At 39.0% G+C, this 27,286-nt stretch overlaps 1 protein-coding gene across 3 annotated transcripts in view; it reads right to left on the bottom strand.

Moving 5' to 3' along the window:
* The window catches only part of ZRANB3 (zinc finger RANBP2-type containing 3), a 253,353-nt gene that overhangs the window by 22,055 nt on the left and 204,012 nt on the right, over positions 1-27,286 (bottom strand). For all 3 annotated transcript variants that reach the window (XM_024764099.1, XM_024764100.1, XM_024764101.1), the window contains 5 exons: positions 26,891-27,010; positions 23,906-24,025; positions 20,527-20,706; positions 19,569-19,721; positions 3,360-3,774 (listed from right to left, as the gene is read on the bottom strand). In XM_024764099.1, the coding sequence (XP_024619867.1) occupies positions 3,360-3,774; positions 19,569-19,721; positions 20,527-20,706; positions 23,906-24,025; positions 26,891-27,010 (988 nt within the window). The remainder of the gene's footprint in view (positions 1-3,359; positions 3,775-19,568; positions 19,722-20,526; positions 20,707-23,905; positions 24,026-26,890; positions 27,011-27,286) is intronic.

Genomic DNA, 27,286 nt, shown 5'->3' with positions numbered 1-27,286 from the left:
AAGACAAGACAGAAATTTCCCTGCTTCCTGGGGATTCCATTCCAAGGGGCAGAAATAAACAGGTAAACAAATAGGATCTTTTCAGATAAAGAGAGAAAGTGAGTAAGGGGATGGGGTAGGAGGAGAAAAGTCAGCAGGCCCTTTTGAGCTGAGAGCTGCTCAGGAATCTAGGAAGCCTGGCCCCAGGGGGCCTGTATTCTTAGATTAGATTCTTAGTGTAACTGGAAGCCATTAAAGGGTTTTAAGCAAAGGAATGTAATGATCTGAGTTTTTAAAGGATCACTGCTGTGTAGAGAAGGACCAGCCTCTGGGAGGCTTCTGAGGCCCTGAGAGAGAGATGATGGTGGCTTCCAGTGGGACGGTAGCAGTGAAGATGAAGTGGCTGGAATCAAGATATATTGTAGAGGTTATACTAGCAGAACTTCATGAAGTGGCAGGAGAGGGAAGAATCAAAGATGCTGCCTCTAGGTTTTTAACACGATGTGGGGAAGATGGGGGGAGAGAAGATTTAGTGTTAGATGTGGTGGTGGTGAATCAAGAATTCCATTTTGGACAAGTTAAGCCTGAGGTACCCATTTGGACATCCAGGTGGAGATGTTACATAGGCCACTAGATACATCCAATCTGGAATTCAAGATACATCCAATCTGGGCATATGAGCTATAAGATGCTGAGTATAAGCACTAGCTGTTAAGAACAAAGCACAATACTAGTGTTCAATGTACATTATACCAAATTTTATCTAACATACTAGAGACTGCGTTAGCAACCTTTATAGGACTTTCCAGTCCTATATCCTAATATTGCTCCTTTAATTTTTTGAATTCCACTGTTTCCTCAAACTGTTATACGGCAGGTATTGATTTAAAAATTTGGATGAATTATGGGGGGGAAGGGATAGTTAGGGAGTTTGGGATAGACATGTACACACTGCTATATTTAAAATGGATAACCAACAAGGACCTACTGTACAGCACAGGGAACTCTCCTCAATATTATGTAACAACCCAATTGGGAAAAGAATTTGAAAAAGAATGGATACATGTATACCATAACTGAGTCACTCTGTCATACACCTGAAACTGACACAACATTGTTAACCAATTATACTCCAATATAAAATAAAAAGTTTAAAATAATAAACTAAACTAAAATGTAGATGGATTAGAATTAATTCTGCTTTTTAATGCTTTTGGGATGCATCCACATCAAGGTTGGAAATCATTATGTCAAACTGCAGTAGTATTAATCTAATAATTATAACTATCATACACAGTAATATCACCATTACTTAGAATATGTATTGATCTTGGGGACTTCCCTGGTGGCACAATGGTTAAGAATCCGCCTGCCAATGCAGGGGACACGGGTTCGAGCCCTGGTCTGGGAAGATCCCATATGCTGCGGAGGAACTAAGCCCGTGCGCCACAACTACTGAGCCTGTGTGCCACAACTACTGAAGCCTGCGCGCCTAGAGCCCGTGCTCTGCAACAACAGAAGCCACCGCAATGAGAAGCCTGCACACCATAACGAAGAGTAGCCCCTGCTCACTGAAACTAGAGAAAGCCCGCGCACAGCAACGAAGACCCAACACAGCCAAAAATAAATAAATAGATTGATTAAAAAAAAAAAAGAAAGAATATGTATTGCTCTTAATCAGACTGTTTCATATTCACAAAAGGTGTTTTGTTTTCCTAGACTGCTTGACAGTTTGCTTATTAAATCATGGTTCTAGAAATCTTCATTGCTGCTCTTAGTATCACAGAGAAAAATCAGAACTATAAAACCCTATTAGGGCTTCCCTGGTGGTGCAGCGGTTAAGAGTCCACCTGCCAATGCAGGGGACACAGGTTTGAGCCCTGGTCCGGGAAGATCCCACATGCCGTGGAGCAACTAAGCCCGTGCGCCACAACTACTGAGCCTGCGCTCTAGAGCCCGTTAGCCTCAACTACTGAAGTCCACATGCCTAGAGCCCATGCTCCGCAACAAGAGAAGCCACCGCAATGAGAAGCGCACACACCACAAGGAAGAGTAGCCCCCGCTCGCCGCAAGTAGAGAATGCCCGCACGTTCAGCAACAAAGACCCAACTCAGCCAAAAATTAAAAAAAAAGAAAAAACCTTATTAAACTATGATTTTTATTGCTCAGTCACTCAATTTACAGACTTCATGTGAACTGATATTATTTTGTAGTCACGAGATATTTTATTTTTATTGCCTGTAGCAGTTGGAAATTGAATGAGATAATGCAAATTGTGGGAGATATTATATGGAATAAGCTTGTGGCTCCAATTTAGTTCATAGACAACAGGTGTCCACATTACAAATATAACTACCCAGATGGCAGACTTGTCAGTTTTGGTAGGAACACCCAGAATTGAAGGAGGAAAGACTCAGCTACTGATTACATTTTCTTTCACATCAAAACTAAGGCAGAGGAGAGCAAGGAAAGCAGGAAGGAACTGGAAGCATCAGAGCTTCTATCTTTGCTGAGTCTTCGTTAATGTCAATACTCAGAAGAATTCACGTAAGATGGAAAAGTGGATGTGTATAATTATTACAGTTGATAAAATTTTATTTTATTTATGATTTTTTCCAGTTTCCAAAACGGTCAACTTGGCATTTTCAGTTGCCATAAAAATGGTCTCTAGAATTGGAAACAAAAGGAATACTAATGATCTTTTCTTAAGACAACCACAGTTGTTAATAATCATTTCAAAAATAAAACATCAGCAAATGGCATATCATGCTAGAAAAATATACTCTGAGGTATGTTTATGATTTCTAGTTTTAAATAGCATGTTTTAGAAAAGAATAAATTCATAAAATAGACATGAAATTGGTTTTTAAAAGAAGATCTATAGAGGAATTTTTATGATTTGTCATGGAAGAAACATTGGCACAATGAATATTTTACTAGGCAAAGAAGCTACGCCGGATTCATTTTGCTATTAAAAATAATAATCTGTAATTTATTTAAAAACAAGTATTATCTACAAAAGAAAGAAAACAGCAGGTCTATGACTATAAGGCATATTTGCTGCCATAGCAACAGAGCTTCTATTCCTGCCCACTGAATTCACATCCTGTTGGCATTAATCAGAAATGTCCATTTGTGCCAAATTAATGCCATGTCACAGACGCTGGGGGATATACATTCTTGACAGAACTGGGAGATTTTCACATTCCACAAGGGGATAAATTCACAGTCTTCACTATGTGAAGTTCTTCCTCCAGCTTAAAAGCTAAAGTTGGTACCCAGTCACACAGATCTCTGATGATAGCAGTTGTCTCTAAAAGCACAGGTTATCTGAGGACACCACCGCCAGCCCCCCTCATGGTTGCCCTCTGTGTACTCACCAGCACTGCCCCGAGGATTCTCACACATTTCACAGCAAGGTAACTGTGAAGTTACCTTGTTATTAATATAGGTGCAGAGAGCACACTGCCAGCCTTTACCGGGAAGGGGTGGAGTGGTGGCCTGGGCCTTGGCCTCACAGACCCTGTCCATGAGCGGAGCTTTGGTCTGCCTGGGCTGGGATGGTTTCTCCTCCAGGGGACTGCAGTGGTCATCGGTGGTGACTGATTTCATTATTTTAGCTTCAGGTTCAAGATCACTTTCATAATCTCTTATAGCTGTTTTTCCAAGGTCTGCAGGTACTACAGTATTTTTCTCCTGGAAGACCCTTGATTCATCACAGGAGGTCACCAACTGTCTCTTCTTAGGGTTTGGTAAAAAGAATGATCGAATATCATGCTGTTTTTCTTTTTCAAACTAGGAAAAATAAAGGTATTAAATTAAGAGGCTATTGAGTATGTTCTTCCTAAATGAAACAGGTTAACAAACTCTTTTCATTAGCCATATTCCTTTATCTTTTGAATCCCTTCTTGGAAATGAATTCAATCATGCAATGACTCTTCACATATCCATACATGTAGAATACCACTAACACCTCCATATACTTTCTGTGTCTAACTTTTTTTAGCACTTACAATGTGCCAAGTACTTTACATAAATCAACTCATTTAATCCTCATGCCAGCTCTGTGAGGCAGGTACTAGTACTGCTATTCTTCCCATATTTCAGATGAGGACACTAAAGCTTTAGAGAAGTTAGGTAACTTGGCTATATGAGTTATATAATAAAAATATACTTTATAAACTATCTGCTCTAGATGTATGTCAAGGAAAGGAGGCAACTGTGTGTTTAAAATTTTCAAGTCAATCAAGACCTAGAAAAATGTTTTCATGACCAAACTATAAACACGAACAATGTTCATAAACAATACGTTTTTCATATTAAAATACTTTCCTGACCAGGGAGCATTTTTCAAATAGCATTAAAGATATCAATTAGAACAGCTTCTTTAATAGACACAGTTTAATAATTATCTTTTTAAGAAATATATCTCTCTTTTCTAAGAACAGCAACTTCACTGTCTCATGTTTTTCATCTTCTTTTCAATGTGTAAATCTCAATCTCCTAGAGAAAGGAGGATACCCATCTCCACAAATGATTAGCCAGCAGTTAAGGTAAATTAAAGGAGTTAATTTTAGAGCAGTCCTGCTAAGGCCTGAATTGGGTACCATGGTGGACACACACTGTGCCAGACTGCATTTCCAAAAATGGTCATATACCAATTCTTATCCCATTTCGTGTACTTGCGACATTGACACACCTACATTTAGAGGTGGGGTCTGTGTTCCTCTCCCTTGAACCTGGGTGGACCTTTGTATCAGTCTCAACCAGCAGAATGCAGTGAAAGTATCACTGTGTGACTTTTGAGGCTAGGTTCTAGAAGCTAATGTGGCTGCTGGCACTCTGTCTGTCTCTTCTTCTCTATATCTTTTGGGAGGGACACTAGCCTTTGAAAACATAGCCAGCATGTTGTGGGGAAGCCCAGGCCACACGGAGAAACCATGTATGGGTATTCAACCTGACAGCCCCATGTAGGCCCCTAGGTGACAGCCAGCATCCATTATCAGACATGGGAGTGAAGAGGCTTTCAGATGTTTCCTGCTCCCAGTCTTGGGATCTTCCAGCAAAGTCCCAGTCCTCATGGAACAGATACGTCATCTCCATTGTACCCTGGTTGAATTCCTTATCCACAGAAACCATGAGAAATAATACATAACTATTGTCGTTTTAAGGCACTAAGTTTTGGGGTAATTTGTTACGTCACAATAGATTACGGAGACAGACACTATAGATAATGACATCCAAATATTGCAAAGAGATAGTTTACATAATAAATCTTATCTTTCTTTCTTAGTAGTGTTGCATAAGAAAGATTTAGCCAATTAATGGAGACAGAAGGATTAGTGGTTACGGGGAGCTGTGAGAAAGGGAAACAGGGAGTTATTGCTAAATGGTTACAGAGTCTCTGTTTGGGGTAATAAAAAAGTTTTGAAAATAGTGGTGATGGTTGCACAACATCGTGAATGTAATTAATGTCACTGAATTATACACTAAAAATGGTTAAGATGGCAAATTTTACGATTATATATAATCACAAATTTTTTAATTTCAAAAAAGGTTAAAAAGTAAGAAAAGAAGAAGGAATATTTATGTTGTTCCCATATTGGTAAAATTAAAACATATATTATAGGAAAAAAGTCCCACCCCCCAATAATGTACAACTTTGATTTTGTATGACTGTTATTTATATATTCTCATATACTATTAAAAAGTTATCTAATAAGTTGCGGAAGTTACAGAATTTAGATTAAAATATAAAGAATGAAATCAATAAGACAAGATTTTTAAAACAATGCACAAGGGAAATTCTAAGAAAGGGTGGAGGAAAGCAGAGAGATTATCAGACTAATGGAGTTTGGTGTTTAAAAAGTAACAAGGATACAAAGAGAGTTATGTATCTAAAGAGAATGTTCTATTCCATATAATAGGACTGCAAAGAGAGCTTATAGAATTTTGAAAATATTGGCAAATGTTCAGCAAATGTGAACAAATTCTACCGGCTATTTCTAGTTAAACCACAATGATTTTACAAGACAGGTTAACTTTCTGAGTCCCTGTACATGTCTGGAAATGAATGACCTGATTTTGCCCTAACTCTCAGTAGTTTTGTTGGGCATACAATTCTTCAAAATCTTTAAAGACATTGCTCTATTTCTTCCAACATCTGATGATACTGACAGTGTTCCTTTGTAGGCTGCAAACTCTTTCTTCATTTTAGAGGCTTCTGGGGCCTTTTTATCCCTGGTATTCTAAAATTTCACAATGATCAATGTCTATATATCTATCTGTGTCACCTATATCTATATGCTTTCTGCCCAGCACCCTGAACACCTGATTAATTTTGTATAGTATTGATCATCTTTAGTTCTTAGAAACTTCTGTTCTTCCTTGATAGTTTCTTCCTCTTCATTTTCTCTTTTATCTTTTTCTGGAATTCCTGTTAGCAGAATGTTGAACCTAGATATTTATGCCATCTTTTGTTCTCATATTTTCCTTCCTTTTGTCTTTTCACCCTCTAAACTCTTGGTGTTTAGCTCTATTTTATCTTTCAACCCTTCCATAACATTATTTTAGTTTGGCAGTCATATTTTTAACATCTGTGTTCTTTTTTTGTTTTGTTTTTTGTTTGTTTTGGCTGCAGTGCGTGGCTTGCAGGATTCCTAGTTCCCCGACCAGGGACTGAACCCCGGGCCCCGGCAGTGAAAGCACTGAGTCCTAACCACTGGGAATTCCCTCTAATATCTAGAAGTTCCTTTTCTTAAAAATAGTATTCTGATTTTATTTATATTTGCAATATCATCTCAAATCTAAAACTACGAATTAGTTTTTAAAAAGTTATCTCTATGATCAATTTTTGTATTAGTTTATTTTTGTTCACATTTTTCATGCCACAGATTTCCTCCTCAAATTTCCAATGACCTCATACATAAGAATGAAGGAATAGGAAGGTTGCCTAGGAACTTAGGACACATGGGGCTTATCATCAAGTAGATCGAGTAGGACATACTGATTGAACGCGAGGGGTGAGGAAGATGGAGGGGACCACAGTGATACTCGGACTCCATTGTAGGGATGACATTTTCAGTTACTGTAATAGGGAATATAGGAAGATAAATGGGCTCATTAGAAGGCAAAAAGAGAAGAGGTAAGGAAATAGAAGTTCATTTTTAGACATGTGTGAGGACTGGTGTGTGCCAGGGTGGCGAGTTCCAGGAAGCAGGTCCAGAGTTCAAGGGAAAGAGACACCTGGGTTTGCACGTGTGGGAACCACTGACATACAGAGGTGGTTACAGTCAGAGGCCTGGATGTCATGAACAAAGGGAGGAGGAAGTAAGGAAAGGTAAAAGTCACGGACATGAGCAGAGGGACATTAAGGGTGGAACAAGGAGGAAGAGATACCAAGGAAGGGAACAGAAGGAAAAGTAAGAAGGGTAGAAAAGCCAGGAGAGTAGTGGCTTTAGTGTGCCTGTGTTTTGGTTTCCATTCACTATCCTAGGTACTCAGGGAGCATTTCAATCAGAAAAACCCATGTCCTTCAGATCTGGGAGATTTTCTTATATTATTTTCTCTTCCTCTGTTGTCTCTGTCTTTTCTTTCTGGAATTCCTATTAGGCAAAATCTTCTGAACTGATCATTTGATCTTCACTTTTTTGCACACTTTTCCATTTCTCTTTGTTTTACTTTTTGTGTGATTTCCTCATTATCTTCCTTTCCATCCTTGTCAGATTATTATTTTCTGATATTACAAGTTCGATTTCTAAGAGCTTTTCCTCGTTCTCTGATTTTTCCCTTTCCTTGTTCTTGTTTCTTGGGTGCAGTAATTTCTTTTACTTCTCTGTGAATATCAATGAAAGGCTCTTTGTTTACTTCAGCTCATTACACCATCTCTGCTTCTTTTGTATCCTTTCTTGTCTTGCATGCTTATTTTTGTCTTTGCATCACCCATGAGAGGATTTCCTCCAAACCTGGTGGCCTTCACTGTCCATTCACATTTAAGAATAAGACACTAAAATGCCATTGGAAATTCCAAGTGGGGTACCTCACTAAAGGTCATCAGTGACTGTCAGGGGATTCCTTTCAGGCTCCATAGTCTTTTTTTGGTCCAGTCAATTTCTACAGAAAGGAGTCCTTCAATCTCCTGCCAGAAGGATACAATGTTGGCTACCCAGTGACCTGGGGGCTGATCAGGAGAAGGGTGCTAAGGATTTCACCATTGATAATGGAGTCTTCCAGTTAATATGTTTATTTTCAATTTACTGCCTTACCCCACTCCCTCAACTGGCCCTTCTCCTAGATATGCTTTTTTTTTTTTTTAAACATCTTTATTGGGGTATAATTGCTTTACAATGGTGTGTTAGTTTCTGCTTTATAACAAAGTGAATCAGCTATACATATACATATGTTCCCATATGTCTTCCCTCTTGCGTCTCCCTCCTCCCACTCTCCCCATCCCACCCCTCCAGGCTGTCACAAAGCACCGAGCTAATATCCCTGTGCCTTGCGGAGATATGCTTTTAAAGAGGAACAGGTAAAACAGCTAAGTAAATGAACAAAATGTCAAAAACAAAGAATACAAAAAGTAAAATAAATAAAATATATAAAGCAGGCCACTGTCACCTATGCTGAATAATGTTTCAATAACATCAGCATCTTTTGTCCCATGCTACATTTTAAAGGATTTGTTTCCAGCTGTCCAAAACGTTTTAATCTCTCCATCTCCCCGCCACCAAAAAATAAAAATTAAAAAGATTATTTCAGATTTATTTATAAAAAAACAACCCTCCCCAAAACCTAAGAAATCTTTAAAAAAAAAATTCTCAGGGCCTTAAAATATCAGGTCTTACAGCTGACCTCTTTAATTAAGCTATTTAATTAAGCTGTTTTAAAAATAACTTCATTTACTATGTAAGCAGTGACTAATTTTAGAAATTAGCGTTTGAGAAACTCCCATTATGTATCAGAAGCAGGTTGAGAGTAAGGGTTAGCAGTGACTGACAGCAATCAGAAATTGATGTATACCTCCACCACGACAAGGGTTAACTTACAGCAGTATGGGGGCAATTTTGAAATCATGGCTGCTTGGGTAAAAATAAAGTGAGACTGGAGAATATAAAATACAGAAAAGGAGCCGTGGGTGGAAAGGGGATCATTTTATATAATTTTGGGAACCAAAGGATACCCTTGAGGTATAATTTTAGAAAAAGGAGAGGACAAGATTAATCAGCAGACTTTAATGTTATGATGGCTAAACTACACAATGATGAATGTGGTTACAGGTAGTGGACCTTACGAGTTAGTGCCCCGGCCACAGGGCTGGCAGAAGCATAAGGCCTAACAGGAATAATAAAGACTTCCTTTGAGCTAATCAGTTAGAAACCTGGTCTATATTATCAGTTGTATGTTTTTAGATTGAAGCCTCTGAGCAGTCAGGCAGGAAGTTGGTTGGTTAGGTTTCTCTGACATTCAATGGCTATGACTGACAGAGAAATAGGTGAGAAAATCTCTGGGACACATCCTGACGATAATTACATGCATTAGGTGGGAACAGAGAAGGGTTAAAAGGTTTACTGAATAGGACTTCTTAACTTGGGATCCATGGGCCTCTCACAAGAGGCCTTCAGTGAGCCTGAGAAACCCCTGAAATTGTCCATCCAGCTCACACCCGCCAAGCTGTCATCACCAAGGAGCTGACTGATATCATCTCCAGTGCCGCAGCTCTGGACTAATGAAAATCGAGTTTCATCCTCACACAAGAGGCAAAGAAGATTCAGCCAGCTGATTTTGTTTTTAGCTTACTGCTGTCCTTGTCAGAAGAAATTGTTGGTCCACTGGTTAAATTACTAAAGATAGCAAGATATTTGTAAATTATCTTACAATAAATGATGACTGTTTGTAAAGAAACTGTATTAAGTGACCCTTTTAATATGTGATAAATAAGGAACTTAAAAGTAGGTGTTTCTAAATAAGAGGAGCAATCTAAGATTATAGTGATTTTTATCACAAGGCTTTGGGGAAAATACAGTTAAGTCAACATGCCTGTGTAATAAGAAATGTAGAAAACGGAAGAACATATTCCTGCCCTCAGTTATACAGCTGACACTCAGTTACTGTGTTCCTGTCTTTTGTTCAATACTGTTTTTGAAAAGAAGAAATATTGCTTTTGGTGAGAAGTGCTGGGAATAAAAACTGCAAAATGCTTAAGGTGGCAAAATGCGTGTGTTTATTTGAAAGGTTCAGGGACCTAATACATTTGCTCTGTTTTGCACCATGGTAAACAACTGCTCTTTAGAGACAAATCCCCTGGCCATGATGATAGGATTAAAAGTCTGTTATTAGAACTGAAGGAGAGGAAAAGGAAATCTGGTTAAACTCATAAAACACAATAAAACACTTCAAAGCCTGGTGCCATTCCAGTGCAGCACACGCCACCAACAAGAGCACTGGTGTCGGGTTTAATAGACTTTGATCAAAGGGCAGCTCTGGGAGAAACCAGTACTGCCTCATGTCTTTCCTCTCCTGTTCCCCAAAGAATTAACAAAACCACCGTTTACAAATGGGTGATTGGGACATCTTGCTGGTCTCTTGAATGGCAGGCGGCTGATGATTGGAACTGGAACTAAAAAGGCTTCACTAACATTTAAACAAGCCAGGGGATATACACTGACAAAAGTAGGGTTTCAATCATCTAACTGAAAAATGAATTTAAATTCTCCTAAAAAAGAAATGACTTTTTCAGATTTCACACAATGTCCATCCCTGTGTACTAATTAAATAAAATTTTGGCAGTGATCCACTCTTAGGCACAACAAGTTTTTCTCTGTGGGCATAGAGAAAACAAAGCAAACAAAATAAAACAACACTCTGGTTAAAAAACCAAAGTGGTAAAAAAGAAGATGTTATTAGTTATTTTTAAAGATGACATCAAAAGCAGTGCAGGCTGGGCTTCCCTAGTGGTGAAGTGGTTAAAAATCTGCCTACCAATGTAGGGGACACAGGATCGAGCCCTGGTCTGGGAAGATCTCACATGCTGCAGAGCAACTAAGCCCATGCACTACAACTACTGAGCCTGCGCTCTAGAGCCCACGAACCACAACTACTGAGCCCGCATGCCACAACTACTGAAGCCCTAGTGCGCCTAGAGCCTGTACTCCGCGACAAGAGAAACTACTGCAATGAGAAGCCCACACACCGCAATGAAGACCCAACACAGCCAAAAATAAATTAATTAAATAAATCAATTAAAAAAAAAAAAGCAGTGCAGGCACATGTCTTTGGGAACAGCCACCTCAATAAGGGCAATTAGAATTCACAGCAAAATATTACATATAACACAGTGCACGGATCACTAGAACATGACGGACAGGGGTAAATTCATCAGGGCCGATGTGCCATAATCTCTCTCCTAAGCTCTAGGCCTGATCTCCAAATGCCTCACAGACATCAGTTGAGTGGTTCAGAGGCTCCTCAAACTCCAGGGGGCCTGAGTGGGGTCTTCACTCTGCCCGTAAGCCTGCTCACCTTCTACCATCACAATCTCTTTGCCCTTCACTGTTTACCAAATTAATATGAAGTCTTCTGCTATAGATTCTCCAGTTTTAGACTAAACTGGATCACTTCCTATGGCTTCCATTTGTCCTGCCCTTACCTACTGGCATGCCTCTGGTTATGGCATCTCCCTTAAATGCCTGCTTCAATCCCTTCTACTCCTCCTGTACGTGCTGCTGTTAGACAGGTACCTCCCAGGCCTCACTGTGATGATTCTACCTCTGAAATGTCTGGAATTTTTCTATCTCTATTCCCACTACCATTGTTAGGAGTTCAGGGTGGAGTTTAGTGCCCCATATCCCGTTTGGGAATCCCTGACAAAGGAGGCTTTTATATAGTAATAGCCTTATGAATAAAAAGGAACTGGCTGGGGCTTCCCTGGTGGCGCAGTTGTTGAGAGTCCGCCTGCCGATGCAGGGGACATGGGTTCGTGACCTGGTCCGGGAAGATCCCACATGCCGCGGAGCGGCTGGGCCCGTGAGCCATGGCCGCTGAGCCTGCGCATCCGGAGCCTGTGCTCCGCAACGAGAGGGGCCACGGCAGTGAGAGGCCCGCGTACCGCAAAAAAAAAGGAACTGGCTTTAGTAATAAACCTGTAAGTGCCTAAAAGCACCCAAGTAAAATTTGGTAAAAGGTATATTAAAGAAACCAACCAGAACCCAAGGCCATAATGGGACTTCCTACTTCTCACCCCAAATCGAACAGAGAAGACTACAGGGCCTGCTTCCGGTGGAGACACAGTACAGGAGAAGCATGCCTCTGTGAAGCACTAGCCCTGAACTGTGGCCCAAGTTCTCAGGCTGAAAAAAATTAGATTAACAACTCCTTCTCTGGGGTTGGGGAGAAACCCCTGAGGAATGGAAACAGAAAATCCCTTTACCACAGGTTCAAACTGGATGGGAGGGAGGGCAGAAGAAATCCATTCTCCAGATCCCGCTGCCTCCAAGAACCTCTGTCCCTTCTCCCTCCCATTCATTTCCCACACTGCCACGAGGAGCACCTTGAGAAAACAGAAATCTGACCATGTTATTTATCTGCTTAAAAGCCTCTGATGACACTACACTACTTCCCTAGGATACAGTGCAACTTGGCATGGCATGCGTGGGCTCCACTCCATCTGATTGGTGCCAAAGGTTCAGGCTTCCTCTCCTTTGACTCATTTCTCAGTGTGGCCTGCACTCACACATTTGCATGGAATTCCCATTCCCAGGACATCTGTTCCTATCACTGGGCTTTGGGGCATGCTTTTGGTGGTCCCTCTGCCTGAACCAGGACCCACTCCTTTTGAACTCATTCTTCATAATCCAGCTCTGATGTTTCTCAAGGGAAACTTTCCCACATGCCCCAAGTATTTATTTATTCTATCCTATGTTTCCAGAGCCTGGTTATATATCTCTATTTTCACATGTATTATATTGCATTAAAATGATTTGCTTATGATCATCTCTCCCAGTTACAGAGTAAGCTCCAAAAGAAAGTTAGCTGTTTTCCTTATCTTTGCACCTAGTATATAGTCTTTTTAAAATAACAGCTTTAGGGACTTCCCTGGCGGTCCAGTAGTTAAGACTTGGCGCTTCCACTGCAAGGGGCACGGGTCTGATCCCTGGTCAGGGAACTAAGATCCTGCTTGCAGTGTGGTACAGCCAAAAAAAAAAAGAGAAAGAAAAACAGAAAAAAAGAAAATAACAGCTTTAGTGAGATGTAATCTATTTATATACTATAAAATTCACTCTTTTAAAGTGTCTAATTCAGGGCCTTTTAGTATAATTATGTAACCATCACCACTGTTTAATTGTAAAACACTTCCATCACCCTCAAAAAGAAACCCCATACCAAGTAAGCAGCCTCTTCCCATCCCTCCCTCCCTCAAGCCCCTGGCAACCACTAATCTACTTTATATCTCTATGTACTTGCCTACTCTGGCCACTAAATATAAATGGAACCAAACAATATGTGGCCTTTTGTGTCTGTCTTCTTTCACTTAGCATAACGTTTTCAGGATTCATCCATGTTGCAGCACGCATCAGAACTTTACTCCTTTTTATGGCTGAATAATATTCCATTGTATGGATATATATATATATATATATATATACCATATTTTGTTTATCCATTCATCAACTGATGGACATTTGGACTGTTCTCAATTTTTTGGCTATTATGAGGCATGCTGCTATGACATTTATGTACTAGGTTTTATGTGGATATATGTTTCCAACTCCCTTAGGAGTACAGAATTGCTGAGTCATACATTAAATCTGTGTTTTTACATTTTAAGAAACTGTCAGGCTGCTTTTCAAAATGGCTGCACCATTTTCCATTCCTGCCAGCAGTGTATAAATGTTCTAATTTCTCTGCATCTGTGCCAATACATGTTGTCTGTCTTTTTAATTTTAGTCATTCTAGTGGGTGTGAAGTGGTATCTCCTTGTGGTTTTGATTTGCATTTCATATAATCTTTTTTAAAATTAATTTTTATTGGAGTATAGTTGACTTACAATGTTGTGTTAGTTTCTTGCCTTTCTTTTTTTTTTGGAAAGATGATTCTTTCTTTCCCTTGGCTGTGCCGGCTCTTAGTTGTGGCATGCGGGATTTTTGTTGTGGCATGTGGGATCTTTAGCTGAGGCATGCATGTGGGAACTAGTTCCCCGACCAGGGATCGAACCTGGGCCCCCTGCACTGGGAGCTCGGAGTCTTACCCACTGGACCGCCAGGGAAGTCCCTACAATGTTGTGTTAGTTTCTGCTGTACAGCAACGTGAAAGAATTATACATAATAATCTTAATAACTGTTTATATAATGAATAATCTTTGAATACCCTATACATAGTAAGACAGGCTGGGACCTGGGACCTGGGAGCCTTTGCTGCAGTGCTTGCACCTGAGCAAAGGTTTCCTCCAGCAACAAAATACAAAGAAACTATAAGAAACTAAAAATAACTGTGTGCATGGCAGTTGGGGCAAATTATGGACACCAAGATGCAAAAAGACCAAAAAGCCCAACTGCCACTTCTGAAGAGCCAGAAGCAAAAGCAGGGGGTTGGGAGCAAAAGCAGCGACTGCACATGCTCCCTACACAAAACACCACCGAAGGGGTGGGCAGACCACCTAAGCCCCCGGTCCGGCCTGACCCCTGGACACACCCCCACCCTCACCCCACATGAGGATCCAGCTGACTCCCCCTGAGCGAGCAAGCAAGCAAGGGAAGGTGTTGCTTGTTCCCGCTCCCCCCCTGCTGTGCTGCAGCAGGGGCCCCAATAGAGCCTTGCCTGAATTTCTTGTCTGGCCTCTGATCAATTTCTATTGAATAAGGAGGCCAAGAACCCTGGTCCGGAACGGTAGTAAACATCCCATAAACACTAGCTAACCAAACTGAAGTGTTTCAATGTTCTTTTCATTCCACAAATAACTGTTGATCCACAATGGGCTAACTCTAATGCATCTAGTATAGTTTGGCAAGGTTATGAAGGTAGACTTTGCAGCAAAAAGGCCTGAGTTCAAATCCCAACTCTGCTACTTACTGGCTGTATGAACTCGGGCAGGCAATTTAATCTTCCTGAGCTTTAGTGGGGGCATGGTAACAGTATCTGCCTTATGGTGTAGCTGTGAAGGTTAAATAAGGTCATGAGTGTTAAGGGCTTGGCACAGTGGCTATGGGGAATACTCAGTACATGTTAATTATTTTCACTGAGTGAAATGAAGTCATAAAGGTAAACAAGAAAAATGCCTAATAATAGCACTATATGATGTAAGCTGTGACAGAGATATTTATGTCTCTATCCATAACAATGAGGCTACCCTCTTGTTATTATTAGGCAATTATGCAAACTAATTACATCATGTTTACATAATGGTTTGAATTCTAAAATACATATTAAATAAATATTCTAATTTAAGATGTGTTACCTTCAAGAAAGTAGTGCTTTAGCATACTGAGAAACAAGAGATTTGGGATAAGAATGATTTATACTTCATGAATATAGAGCTCCTGTGGTCAACTTTCTTTTTGCTTTCACCGTTTTTTAAAGTAGACAATATGTGGGAAACAAGGTTATTTTTTATATGTATGAGACAATTTCTTATTTGCGCTTCTTAGCCCACAACAAAACAAACATTTTGTACAATGCTGGCATTTAATAAAAAATGTAAAGCTTGTTTTTGAATTTTTGGGGCATATTTTTAAATTTCACAGCGTGCCTAAAAGTTCTCATTTTCAGGGACTTCCCTGGTGGCACAGTGGTTAAGAATCCGCCTGCCAATGCAGGGGACGTGGGTTCGAGCCCTGCTCTGGGAAGACGCCACATGCCATGGAGCAACTAAGCCCATGTGCCACAACTACTGAGCCTGTGCTCTAGAGCCCGCGAGCCACAACTACTGAGCCCACGTGCCACAACTACTGAAGCCCACGTGCCTAGAGCCCGTGCTCTGCAACAAGAGAAGCCACCTCAATGAGAAGCGCATGCACTGCAATGAAGAGTAGCCCCCGCTCGCCACAACTAGAGAAAGCCCGCGCACAGCAACAAAGACCCAATGCAGTCAAAAATAAATAAATTTTTTAAAAAAAGTTCATTTTCAACTACATAGAATTTTTTTTCAGCAGACCAGTAATCATCCTGTATATTTTTAATGCAAATATGGGTGTTTCAAATGTAAATTTGGTTTGGGTGAAGAAATGTTCTAGGTGGCCTTGAGGACAGCAGACCAGGGGACTTAATAATGATTATGACAGAGAAAAGGCAGGGTGTGAGCCAGGTCAAAGATGTAAGTACTACCACAAGGAAAGGAAGATGAGACAACCAGGGAGAGGCTAGTGAGAAGAAAGGAAAATCGGGAGATAATTGAACTAAAAGCCTACAAAATGAAAACAACTGCTGAGGGAAAGCAGAGACCACAGTGTGGCTAAATTTGGGAACTATCTAGAGATCTGTTCCAAAATGGAAAGAGAACTACTGTCTGAAGTAACGAAATGGAAGCAGCTCTGGCTCAGCGAGATTTGGAGAAGAGAAACCCAGCAGAAAGAAGATTTATCCTACGCAGGAGCTGGACTTGTTACCCATATTAGGTTAGAGTCCTTTCTTTTGCTTATCTATGAATCTCTTACACACCAAGTTTCTCTTCAGATACATTATTTTATATATATATAAAATAAATGAAAGGGACCTCAGAAGCCATCTCGTGATCTAGGGACTTAAATGGCTGCATAAATGCTGCTGCTGGCTCTTATCCATTATGGGCCAAAAGAGGACTGGAAAAGGTCCTAAAGAGGTTAACGGAAGGGCCCAATTTCCCACAGCTATGGCTAAAAGAAGGGATACCCCTGAGATGATGGCAGGAAAAAATGAAAATTAGAGAGGCAGGCTTCCTATTTGAATACTCCACTCATTCTATTTTATTCAGAAACAGCCTGTAGTTACTTGGAAATGACAATATAGAATAATATAGCTCATACCTTTCTCTCCTTCCATCTGGAGATGCCCTACTTTATCACTCCATGGAAGCCAATGTAGGAAAATCAAAACACTGCAAAACCAAGAGTACTTAGAAGCCATGCACATTCAAACGTAGAATAAAGGAAGAAGCTCGAGAAAGTGGATCGCATCTGAGAGTCACCCTGGTGATGGACTCCCAGGCGGGACTGGTTACTGAAGGGATAGCCACCTAGGCTTTCCTTGTGGTGGTGGAATTATTTCTTTTCATTTGAGTTGGACTTCAATTTGAGCTTTATTTGGGTTAATAAATAACTGCTTTAAAAGTGTAAATATATCTAGGATGGGTAAAGAATTGTGACTCATACATTTGTGTGGATTAATTCCATGCAGGGTGTCATTTAAATACTTAGCAACAGCTACAGCAGGGGTATAAACCAGACTCCTAGAGGCCCATGCTGTGCAGGATAACAAGGAGGTCCAGGAGGCCCTAGCGGTGGGGTGAGGGAGTACAGTGAAGGGACTGAAGAAGTGGCTATGGACCGTTACCAAAATACTTAACATTTAACAGCCAGTACACCTATATCCATATATACTGGTAGAGTACTAGCCCCAGTTCCATACATTTTTTAATCCCGATAAATTAGCTGAGTTATGTGACAGACAGAGAATTCTGATTAAGAGAGGAGGGAGACAAAAATAATGCCGTTCTGAATGAACCCCACGGGAGAAAGAAGGCAGGAAAGAGCAAAACTAATATAAAAATTTTTTTCAGGAAAATATTCTCTCATTCTCCTTCTCTTCTTCGTAACCAGAGGTCTCTCTGTCCCCAGGACCCATAATCATACTAATATTAGCTCTAGGTTGATTCACAGAAAACAATTTGCCAAAAGCCCATATGCTGAAAGTCAATCCACCTGAAACCCAATTCACTGAAGACCAACTTGCCAAATTTACCACATTTATTGGCCTTCTAAAAAATCATTTATAGAGTCCACAGCATTTTGAATGTGATGATACTGGGAGGGTTAAGAAGACTATGGGGAACTAGGGACCCAGGGACCTGGAGTCTCCTGACTCTTTCTGCCTCAGTTCATCCTCTCCCTGCCCTGCAGGCTCACTCTCCGCACCCCGGTCTCCTCCTATTTGAGCCTCCTGGTCTCTCTTTCTCTAGAGCTGACGGCCTGGGCTGAGCCATGCACTAACACATAGTCTGTTCCTCTGGCCTTGGAAGGTCCCTCTTCTTTGCCCCAGCTCTAACCTCCAGCTGCAGCAGCCAGATGCTGGGACAGAGATAAAATGAACGTTCCTTAAAATGCTGACACTACAGAAATATTCATAAGCTGTTAAAAACCATCCAATTAGAACTGTTATCAACATTTTAGTTAAACAAGTTTTTGATGACAATGGGCAAAATCAGTTAATTTGGCAAAGTTTAATCGGCAAAATTGGAAGTATCCTAAAAATGCTAAATGTAGGCAATTTTTTTAAAAGGCTCTAAAAAAGGATCTGAAAGACATCATTATAGATAGAAAAATTCCCATAGGAAATGCTGAAATTCTGGCAACATTCAGAAGAAAAACATGTTGGTTAAATTTCCTTAGGACCTCTCAACAAATTGGACATTTCTTAAGATGCATGAAGCTGGAGGGTATAAAGACAAACCAATGAGCAGCAACTTCACCTAAGGTCCTTTAAAACACACTTCACATCCTGGCCAACAAACAAAGAAACAAAAACAAATACAAAGCAAAACAAAGCAAACTGAACAAATGGTCTCCACATTACAAGATTCCAGTTTATATAAAACCATCTGTGTAAAAGACATGCATTGAGAAATCTGTGCAAGGTAACACTGAACTATGAAAGATAAACACCTAATTCAGGAAAGCAAGATTTGGTAAGGATGACTAGGCAATTTTTTTTTAAACTTTGTACACAGATATACATTTTTCTTCAGAGACACTTAAAAACAATAAACATGTATAAATGTGGGAAGATGTGTTTCAAGTTCTTAATATTTATGTTAGAAACTAACTCAGACATAGTTCAACAGGGAATTTTAGAGAAAGAACAGCTACAAGTCATGGTTTTAGTTATATTTTTTAAATACCTATGATATCTATTGATTTTTATAGACCAAAATATAATATAATAAGCACTACTAAAAGAAAAGTTTTTAAAATAAAATTAAAATGTCTTAGAAATAATTCTTCTATTTTTTTAGCAAATTTGACAGAATGGCATTCTAGTATTCTAGAAAAGAAAAATATACTAGCCCTCCAAATAGGATACATAAGAAACTTAGTAAGATTCCACATAAAAAACATCTTTCCCTACCCTCAGGGTCACAGAGATAGTCTCCCATATTTTCTTCTTAAGGCTGGATTCTACTTAGCTTGTTTTTCTAAGGACATGAACAGTAAGCACTGATCTATAACTGTTGGAAGATACAAGCCACTGTTGCAGCCTCCTTATATCAAAGTCATCTTTTAGTTCTTAGAGTTTTTCCACCTTTATGTGGAGGCTTTTCAATAGCATGAACGATTGAAAATTGCTATTTAAAACAACATGATCAAGTTATATTTAAAAAAATTGAAAAGAATGTCATATAATCTTACATGAGTGAACAACATTTCATTCCTGAACTCTTCAGACTTTTCATTTGGAGTCCAAGCTTCAGCAAATTGCAGGAAATCCCATTTTTCCTTATCACCCTCCTCAGCCTGAAGTTTTTCCTTCCTACCATTCAGTGTGCTCCCTGTAACCTGAGCCTGTAAGATGATAAAATATACGAATTTTACAACAGGTCACCTCACAGCTGACATTTACTAAGTAGTAACTTGATTTTGCATTTAAATCACAAGCAATCCAAAAAAGAAAATCTTACTGTTTCAGCGTATCAAGGGCTTTAGTAATATAATTATTTATAATTACAACCAAATTGCCAAGTCAATGATTCCTATGCTTAATGAGGAAAAGGTTAACTAGAGAAGCTATACTATTTGCTTTTCTCATAAAAACTTTTATTCTAATATTTATAAACTTTGAAGTTGAACATACATATGATTGGCCATTTTGAATATCTATACTCAGTGCTTGACAGCCATCCTCTAGACCTTAGTCAAGTCCTTTCTATAAACATCCCTCAAGGTTGGGGAGAAGAGACAGCTGAGTGGACGGAGCAAGCAACATCCCTAATACCTTTGCTAGAATCCGGGTACAGGCTGTCCTCTGTCCAAAATTTAGCCTGGAACTCAAGAATCTTGTTGAAAAAGGGTTTATTCTTAGCTTACAGAAAGCTAAGGGGTTTGAAAGCATTCTAGTTCCTTACTAGCTCATCCTCCCCTAGCTGCTAAAATGGTAGAAGAAGGGCTTGGAAGACAATAGGAACACACCGAGGATAGCAGGTAGAGTACTACCAGTTGAAGCCTTTTCTGGACTTGGTCCCTATCAACATCAATATCTTAGTGTACTTCGATATCCTTCGCCTGAAAACACTAAAACTCAGCCTCTTAACTCATGCAGGCTATGGGTAATAATGAGTAAGTGGTAACCTGGTTTAAATTCAAGCTTTACCTTGCGATTCAACATTCCCCACATAAAGGTGTCTAGAGTCCCATTTGCAATAAGGTAGTGAATATTCACAGAACTGCACTGTCCAATCCGGTGAGCACGGTCTTCTGCTTGTTTTATGTGTCCAGGGTCCCAATACAACTCAGCAAATACAACATGAGTTGCAGCAGTAAATGTCAAACCCTAAGCAAAATAAAGAAACTGAGATGCAAATAAACTGAGAATTTAGCATAGAGCCACATATAATAAAGTCTTTTGAGTATGTTCAATGGACAAGAGAACACTGAAGGACTTAAAAACAAATGAGTCTTTCATTTTAAGCCAAATTAAGAAAATTTAATTCATGAAAGGCAAATGAAGACTGCTTACTGCAAGATAGCCAGATGAACTACAAAGAACACATTTAAAAGGTACTTCAATATTTCAAAAGTCAGTTTAATGGATACATATATAAACAAAATCACTTTATCCTCTGATGAAGACTGGATTCACATTACCACTGGAAAATCTAATAAAATACATTATAAATGAGAATATAATTTCTAACACATGGTATCCATGGCAACTATGACAGCAATGACATCCTCTATTCATTTAATTCATACTGCTGTTCTAGAAAGCAAGAAAGTCATGTCTACAGTCACACTCTTTTCTTTCTATGGAATTTCTCATGTTGCATCCCAAAGACTCTGACATTTACTGACTTGTATCTTGATGTATAAAACACAACTGCATTTTTGTGCAATTGCATTTTATATCAGTTTGAAATAGTGTAACATTAAAAATATTAACTAAGTCTTGTTTTACAATTAATATATGAAATAATGCAAATCTCCTCAAACTAAAAATGTGTCCAAAAATGCATGACTTTAAAGTGGATAGGCCGAGCGAAACGTGGACCATAATTATGCTATTGCTACATAGTAGTAAGTGATATTAGGTGGTCAGCAGAAATACCTACTATACTTTCGAAGTGTCATCTAATCCAATCTATGCTGTTGTTCACGTGTACTGGAACTTCTATAAGTGACTTTTGTGACTGCTGTGCTGTTATTTTGATATGTTATTTTAACTTGAAATATTTTTATATCACATACCATCATACTAGCATTCATTAAATGGTGGCACCAGTTCTCAAGCTGAAGATCAACTACTTTGGAACAGAACTTAGAAGTAATAAAAACATGGAGAGAGTCAAATAAACACCATGCTAAACTGTGCTGCTATTTAGGATATAAAATGCCACACATTGAGAGATAATGCAGAAAAATTAAGTAGTATTGATATTTAAAGATGGACACCTTTAAGTGTGTAAGAAGTATCATATGACCATACAAGAATCCACGTTGACATTGGCAGGATCAACGTCACACAAAGATGATACTAAATTGGACTTCCCTGGCAGTAAGTGATTAAAATTCCGTGCTTCCACTGCAGGGGCGTGGGTTTGATCCCTGGTCAGGGAACTAAGATCCCACCTGTGGTGCTGCATGGCCAAAAAAAAAAGATGCTACTAAGTTACAATGGAAGAGTCACAAACCTCCAAAACAAAGCCCTTTCTACAATACCTTCCTTTATTGCTATGAAGATATTAGTATTCAAGTATATGAGTTTTGAACTATACAAGGTCTTCAGGAATACAGCCTTGAATAAAATGTGAGTGCCTTGCAAAATCTTAATTTCAGGAAGTCTTTTATCAGGTCACTCCAAGACTCTCCTGTAGCTTCCTCCTACTTATCTTCTCCTGAGCTATCAGTATTCCATTTCTACTTTTAAGCTCTTTTTGATGATATTCTCTATGGCTGAAATATTCTAACAGATATAAAACTAGATTACTGGAAATTTAATCCAACATGAGGAAAGTGTTGAGACAACCCTCCTTTTGGCTAGAACTCCTAGTGAGTTAGTTCTAGAACTTCTTCATCCTCATGGATTCTCGCTATATATACAATTTTATATACATCAGTTAGCTGGGTAAAAGGAGAACTTTGGCCCTGGTCCAGATTCCAGAATCCACAGAAGCTGCCAGATATGCCATATAGCAGGTTGGATATTTAACAGCAATATGCTCAATTACTTTTCCCTATGTGAAATATCCTGGCTTAACGTTTACATCAAAATATTTTAGAATGTTAGTAGGAAAGACATCCAGAAGGATCCCCTCTTACACAGGGTGGCAGAGACTAATACCTATTCTTTTCTTATTCCTTTGTAATGTGACACCTGATGTTTAATATGACTAATTGGAATAACGGTTACTTTCTCCAACTTCCCTTGAAGTTAGTTGTGGCCCTGGGACTAACTGCAGGCCAGTGAGATACAGCATGCCTTTCTCCAGTCAACTGCCTGGATCGCAGATGTGATGGATAAGCTCTAGCAGCCCTCTTAGATGGAAACAACCTAAATGCCCATCGACAGACAAATGGATAAAGAAGGTGTGGTACATATATACAATGGACTATTACTCAGCCATAAAAAGGAATGAAATTGGGTCATTTGTAGAGACATGGATGGACCTAGAGACTGTCACAGAGAGTGAAGTAAGTCAGAAAGTGGAAAACAAATATCGTATATTAACGCATGTATGTGGAACTTAGAAAACGGTACAGATGAACCAGTCTGCAGGGCAGAAATTGAGACACACATGTAGAGAACAAACGTATGGACACCAAGGGGGGAAAGCCGCAGGGGGTGGGGATGGTGGTGTGATGAATTGGGCGATTGGGATTGACATGTATACACTGATGTGTATAAAATGGATGACAAATAAGAACCTGCTGTATAAAAAAAATTGAATTAAATTAAATTAAATTAAAAAAAAAAGAGATATCTGCTAGGAGTGGTAAAGCAGAAAACCAGAAGGGGCCTAAGTGCTAAGAAACTACCATGCTAGCCTTAGACTGCCTATATCAGAGAATAAAACTATGTGATTTAAGTCATTCTTAATTTGGGTTTTCATTTACTTACAGCCAAACCTAACTCTAAAGGACAAACCAAGGGCACTCTATGAAAAGTTCAGAAAGACAGAAGAGTTCTTTTCCCTCAGGCCACCTTGCCTCACAGACTCTGATGAAAACAACCAAGTCAGATAAGTGCTATAAAGAAAGGGATGAGAAAAGTCTATGCAAATTCAAAGGAAGGAAAAGATCATGGAAAAGTATTATAATCACACTAGCTATATTCTTTTAGGAAATTATCTCCTTGAAAATTTAGGAAGCTTAGTCAGAGGTGTTGAGGTCTCCTTCTGTTACACTTTCTAGCACTCTCCAAAGTAGAATGAATATTTATCACATCAGATATAAAGTTATAGTTATGGTTAATCATCTTGACATTTTTATCATCTCAACAATTCATTATCAAATTCAGACCTGAAACTTCTTACCTGACCAGCAGCCTGAATGCTTAGAATAGCCACACGAGTCTCAGGATCCTTTTGAAACTGATTAACCAGGTGTATTCTTTCTGAAGATGGAACACTTCCATCAATCCTAATGTAACGAGTCTACCACCACCAACAAGGGAAATGGCAAAATTAGGACAAGCTCCTATGCATCCATCTTATTATACATATTTTACAGCTTATTTTTATGTTCACATAATAAAACAGAAAGTGGTGAAGATGACAGGTTAGTAAATGTTACATAAGAAGAATTTTTTTTTTTTTTACTAATATCATCGTACTCTATTTGTTGTTTGATAGACAGTTGTTTCCAGTTCTGGGGTATTGCAAACTGTGCTGCCGGGAATACCTTCACAGATGTCTCTGTCTCTTTGTGTTCCTGTGTCAGTTTATCTGAAGTATGTATTCAGGAGTAGAAGTCCTGGATCGATTTTAAATGTTATCCCTTCCAAGGCAGTCTCCCAACCAGATGATAGTGCCCAAAAAGTTGTTGCTAAGAAACAGCACAGAAGGCGTCCCCAATGGTGTTGACGATGAGCGGGAGTTGGTCTAGCTGGTGTCAGGACTTAATGAACCTCAGGTTCCTGATGTCTCATCACAGAAAGAATTCAGTGAGAGACAAAGTGATAGGCAAGAAGCGGATTTATTCAGAGAAACACACTCCCCAGACAGAGTGTGGGTCATCTCAGGAGGTGAGAAAGGCCAATACAAGAAGAATCTTAACCAGATTTCTTAATAGCTTCTTATAACAATTTTGTATTTTTAAATCTTTTAAGCTACTTGAGAGTGGGATCTATGTCTAGTTCATCTTCATACCATCAATGCCAGGTGTGATGCCACAGATATAACAGGAGCTCTATAATCATTACTGGATTAAGCTAATGTTGTTATCAGTAACATTCTATGTAAATTAATAAGCAAACTTTAAATCATGGATCAGACTAATTCTAAAGTAACAGGATCACTAATTCCAAAGTAAAAATAAAGTCAGACATGTGAGAAAAGAAAAAGAAGATTCTGCCCATGTATTAGGGATTCATGAAGAGTAGTCCGGAAATGTCGCAACATTAACTGGGAAAACATTTTTTTTAATGTACCATTTGAGTTCTCTTTTCTCGCATTATTAAACTTAAACGAAATATGTGACATGGTCATCTCCACTGAGGTAGGGAACCAAGACACCCAAATACATTTTTACAAAGTGAGGAAACATTAAATGATAAACTGAACAGTGCTATCTTTTAAGAACGATGTGAGTTGAGAAAAAGGAGCAATCAGTGTGTTAGAATAGCTAAAAAGAACTTATTACTCAACTTTGTAAAAACAAATATAAGCCCTGAATTTCAAATTGCCTCATTTTTATATGCACTTTTATGGAAAACGTTGCCTTAAATAATTGAGACATACAAATACTCAGTTTTATAAGGGAATCATCAAGTTAATCATTAAATGGAATGCCCCTTATCAACTTTCTATGTCTTCACAAAACAGACATAAATTGACCAGTGATCCACTTAATATCCATCAAGGGAGATTACAGAATCTTCCGAGGATCTTTCTAAAGAAAACACATTGTCAGGCTAGGGAGAGTTTTACCTATGTTTTTAACTCTTAGTGACACTAAATGGGATTCTAAACATACCAGTAAAGTGGGAGTGGGAAGAGACACACTTAGAAAAGATTCCAGTGGTTTTAAGGTGTAATGAATCAGAATAAAAAATCTAACATTACTGTTCAATCATTTAAAATTTATTTCTAAGGCTAATTATCTCTTCCTCAGAGGGTGTTTCACAGATACAATATGATAATGATAAAGCATCTTTTAATATACAGCACTTTACTATATCATATTATCATATATCTTTCTATGAAGAAAACACTAGAATTACATCTTTGGTAATGTTAATGAACATATTAGCAAATGCTTGAATATGTATACAAAGTTTTAAAAAAATATGGCTTTATTCCTCCCTTTAAAATATCTACCTGCACAGGCAAGTGGTTCTGCTGCTACATGTATATTAAGCTCATATAATTTGTCAGGAACTTTCTCTGGTGGATTCAGAGCACCTCTGGAAGCCCTTAGCACATATGACACGTTTACACTGGATGTAACAAGGTTTACACTCTGAAAGAAAAAATGGCAGATGCTGTGGCCGATAGGGCTGTTGGAAAACAAGGTGGACGGAATAGAATGCAGTGAGGCCAGCAGGTTTGGTGGCGCTTACCTGGGCATATGTTTCAAACCCACCTACACTAAATCTTAATAATCATATTCTATAGAGTAGGCTGCCTGGAAGTTTAAAAGGTATGACTGCGGCTGGGCACTAAAATTGGCTGAAATCATTCTTTTCTCCCCTCAAAATCACCCACATTCTAAGGCCACCATGTTGGTAAACAAAAAATTTTAACTGCCTATACCAATCTCAAATGGTCCAGTAACAAAACCAGAATTCACATTATAGCCTATCAAGGCAGCATATTTTAATCAATCCAGATAATTTGATCAGTGGAAAATTATGACTGGTATAAAAGGGAAAACTTAATAGTATATTAGCAATACAACAGAAATATAATATTAGTATAACTGCAATAAAAATACATAATAATTTATAGATATAATACCATCCCATCATCTAAAGAAGGCAAAAAAGCTCAGTAATAAAACTACAATGGATGTTTAGTATATTAAAAACTGCATTCTAGGGCTTCCCTGGTGGCGCAGTAGTTGAGAGTCTGCCTGCTGATGCAGGGGACGCAGGTCTGTGCCCCGGTCTGGGAAGATCCCACATGCTGCGAAGTGGCTGGGCCCGTGAGCCATGGCTGCTGAGCCTGCGCGTCTGGAGCCTGTGCTCCGCAACGGGAGAGGCCACAACAGTGAGAGGCCCATGTACCGAAAAAACAAAACCAAAACCAAAAAAAACCCCTGCATTCTAAGAAGTACTTTATAGAATTATGGTAACATACCTTGTTTTCTATGACGGCTTCTGTGCAAGCTTGGAGCATGCTTAAATGATGTGCAAAAACCAGAAATTTAAGCGAATCATTCTGAAGCATCATCTTAATATAATCCTTTACAGCACCTGCCTAAATATTAAAAGTTAAACATTATTAATGTCATAAAAATGTTTATTAAAAAATCATGTCATTTTCTTTAATAAAGAAAAACTTGGAAAATCAGTAAGTTTCTATGAACTTTTAATTGTTTTGTTCTCTAGGTAGCCTAAAATAGAAGCCCACAAGTAAAGGAGCACATGGAAGAAGAGGGACAAGAGAGGGAAAAAAACTGAGAAGTAAAACAAGAGCAAGATAAGAATTAGATTTTAAAAAACAAGACAGGGAAAGAGTCTCAAAGGAAAGTAG

Source organism: Neophocaena asiaeorientalis, unplaced genomic scaffold (genome assembly GCF_003031525.2).
Source record: "Neophocaena asiaeorientalis asiaeorientalis breed wild unplaced genomic scaffold, Neophocaena_asiaeorientalis_V1.1 scaffold102, whole genome shotgun sequence".
Taxonomy (NCBI): domain Eukaryota; kingdom Metazoa; phylum Chordata; class Mammalia; order Artiodactyla; family Phocoenidae; genus Neophocaena; species Neophocaena asiaeorientalis.
This window is presented reverse-complemented; position numbering and strand designations above follow the sequence as displayed.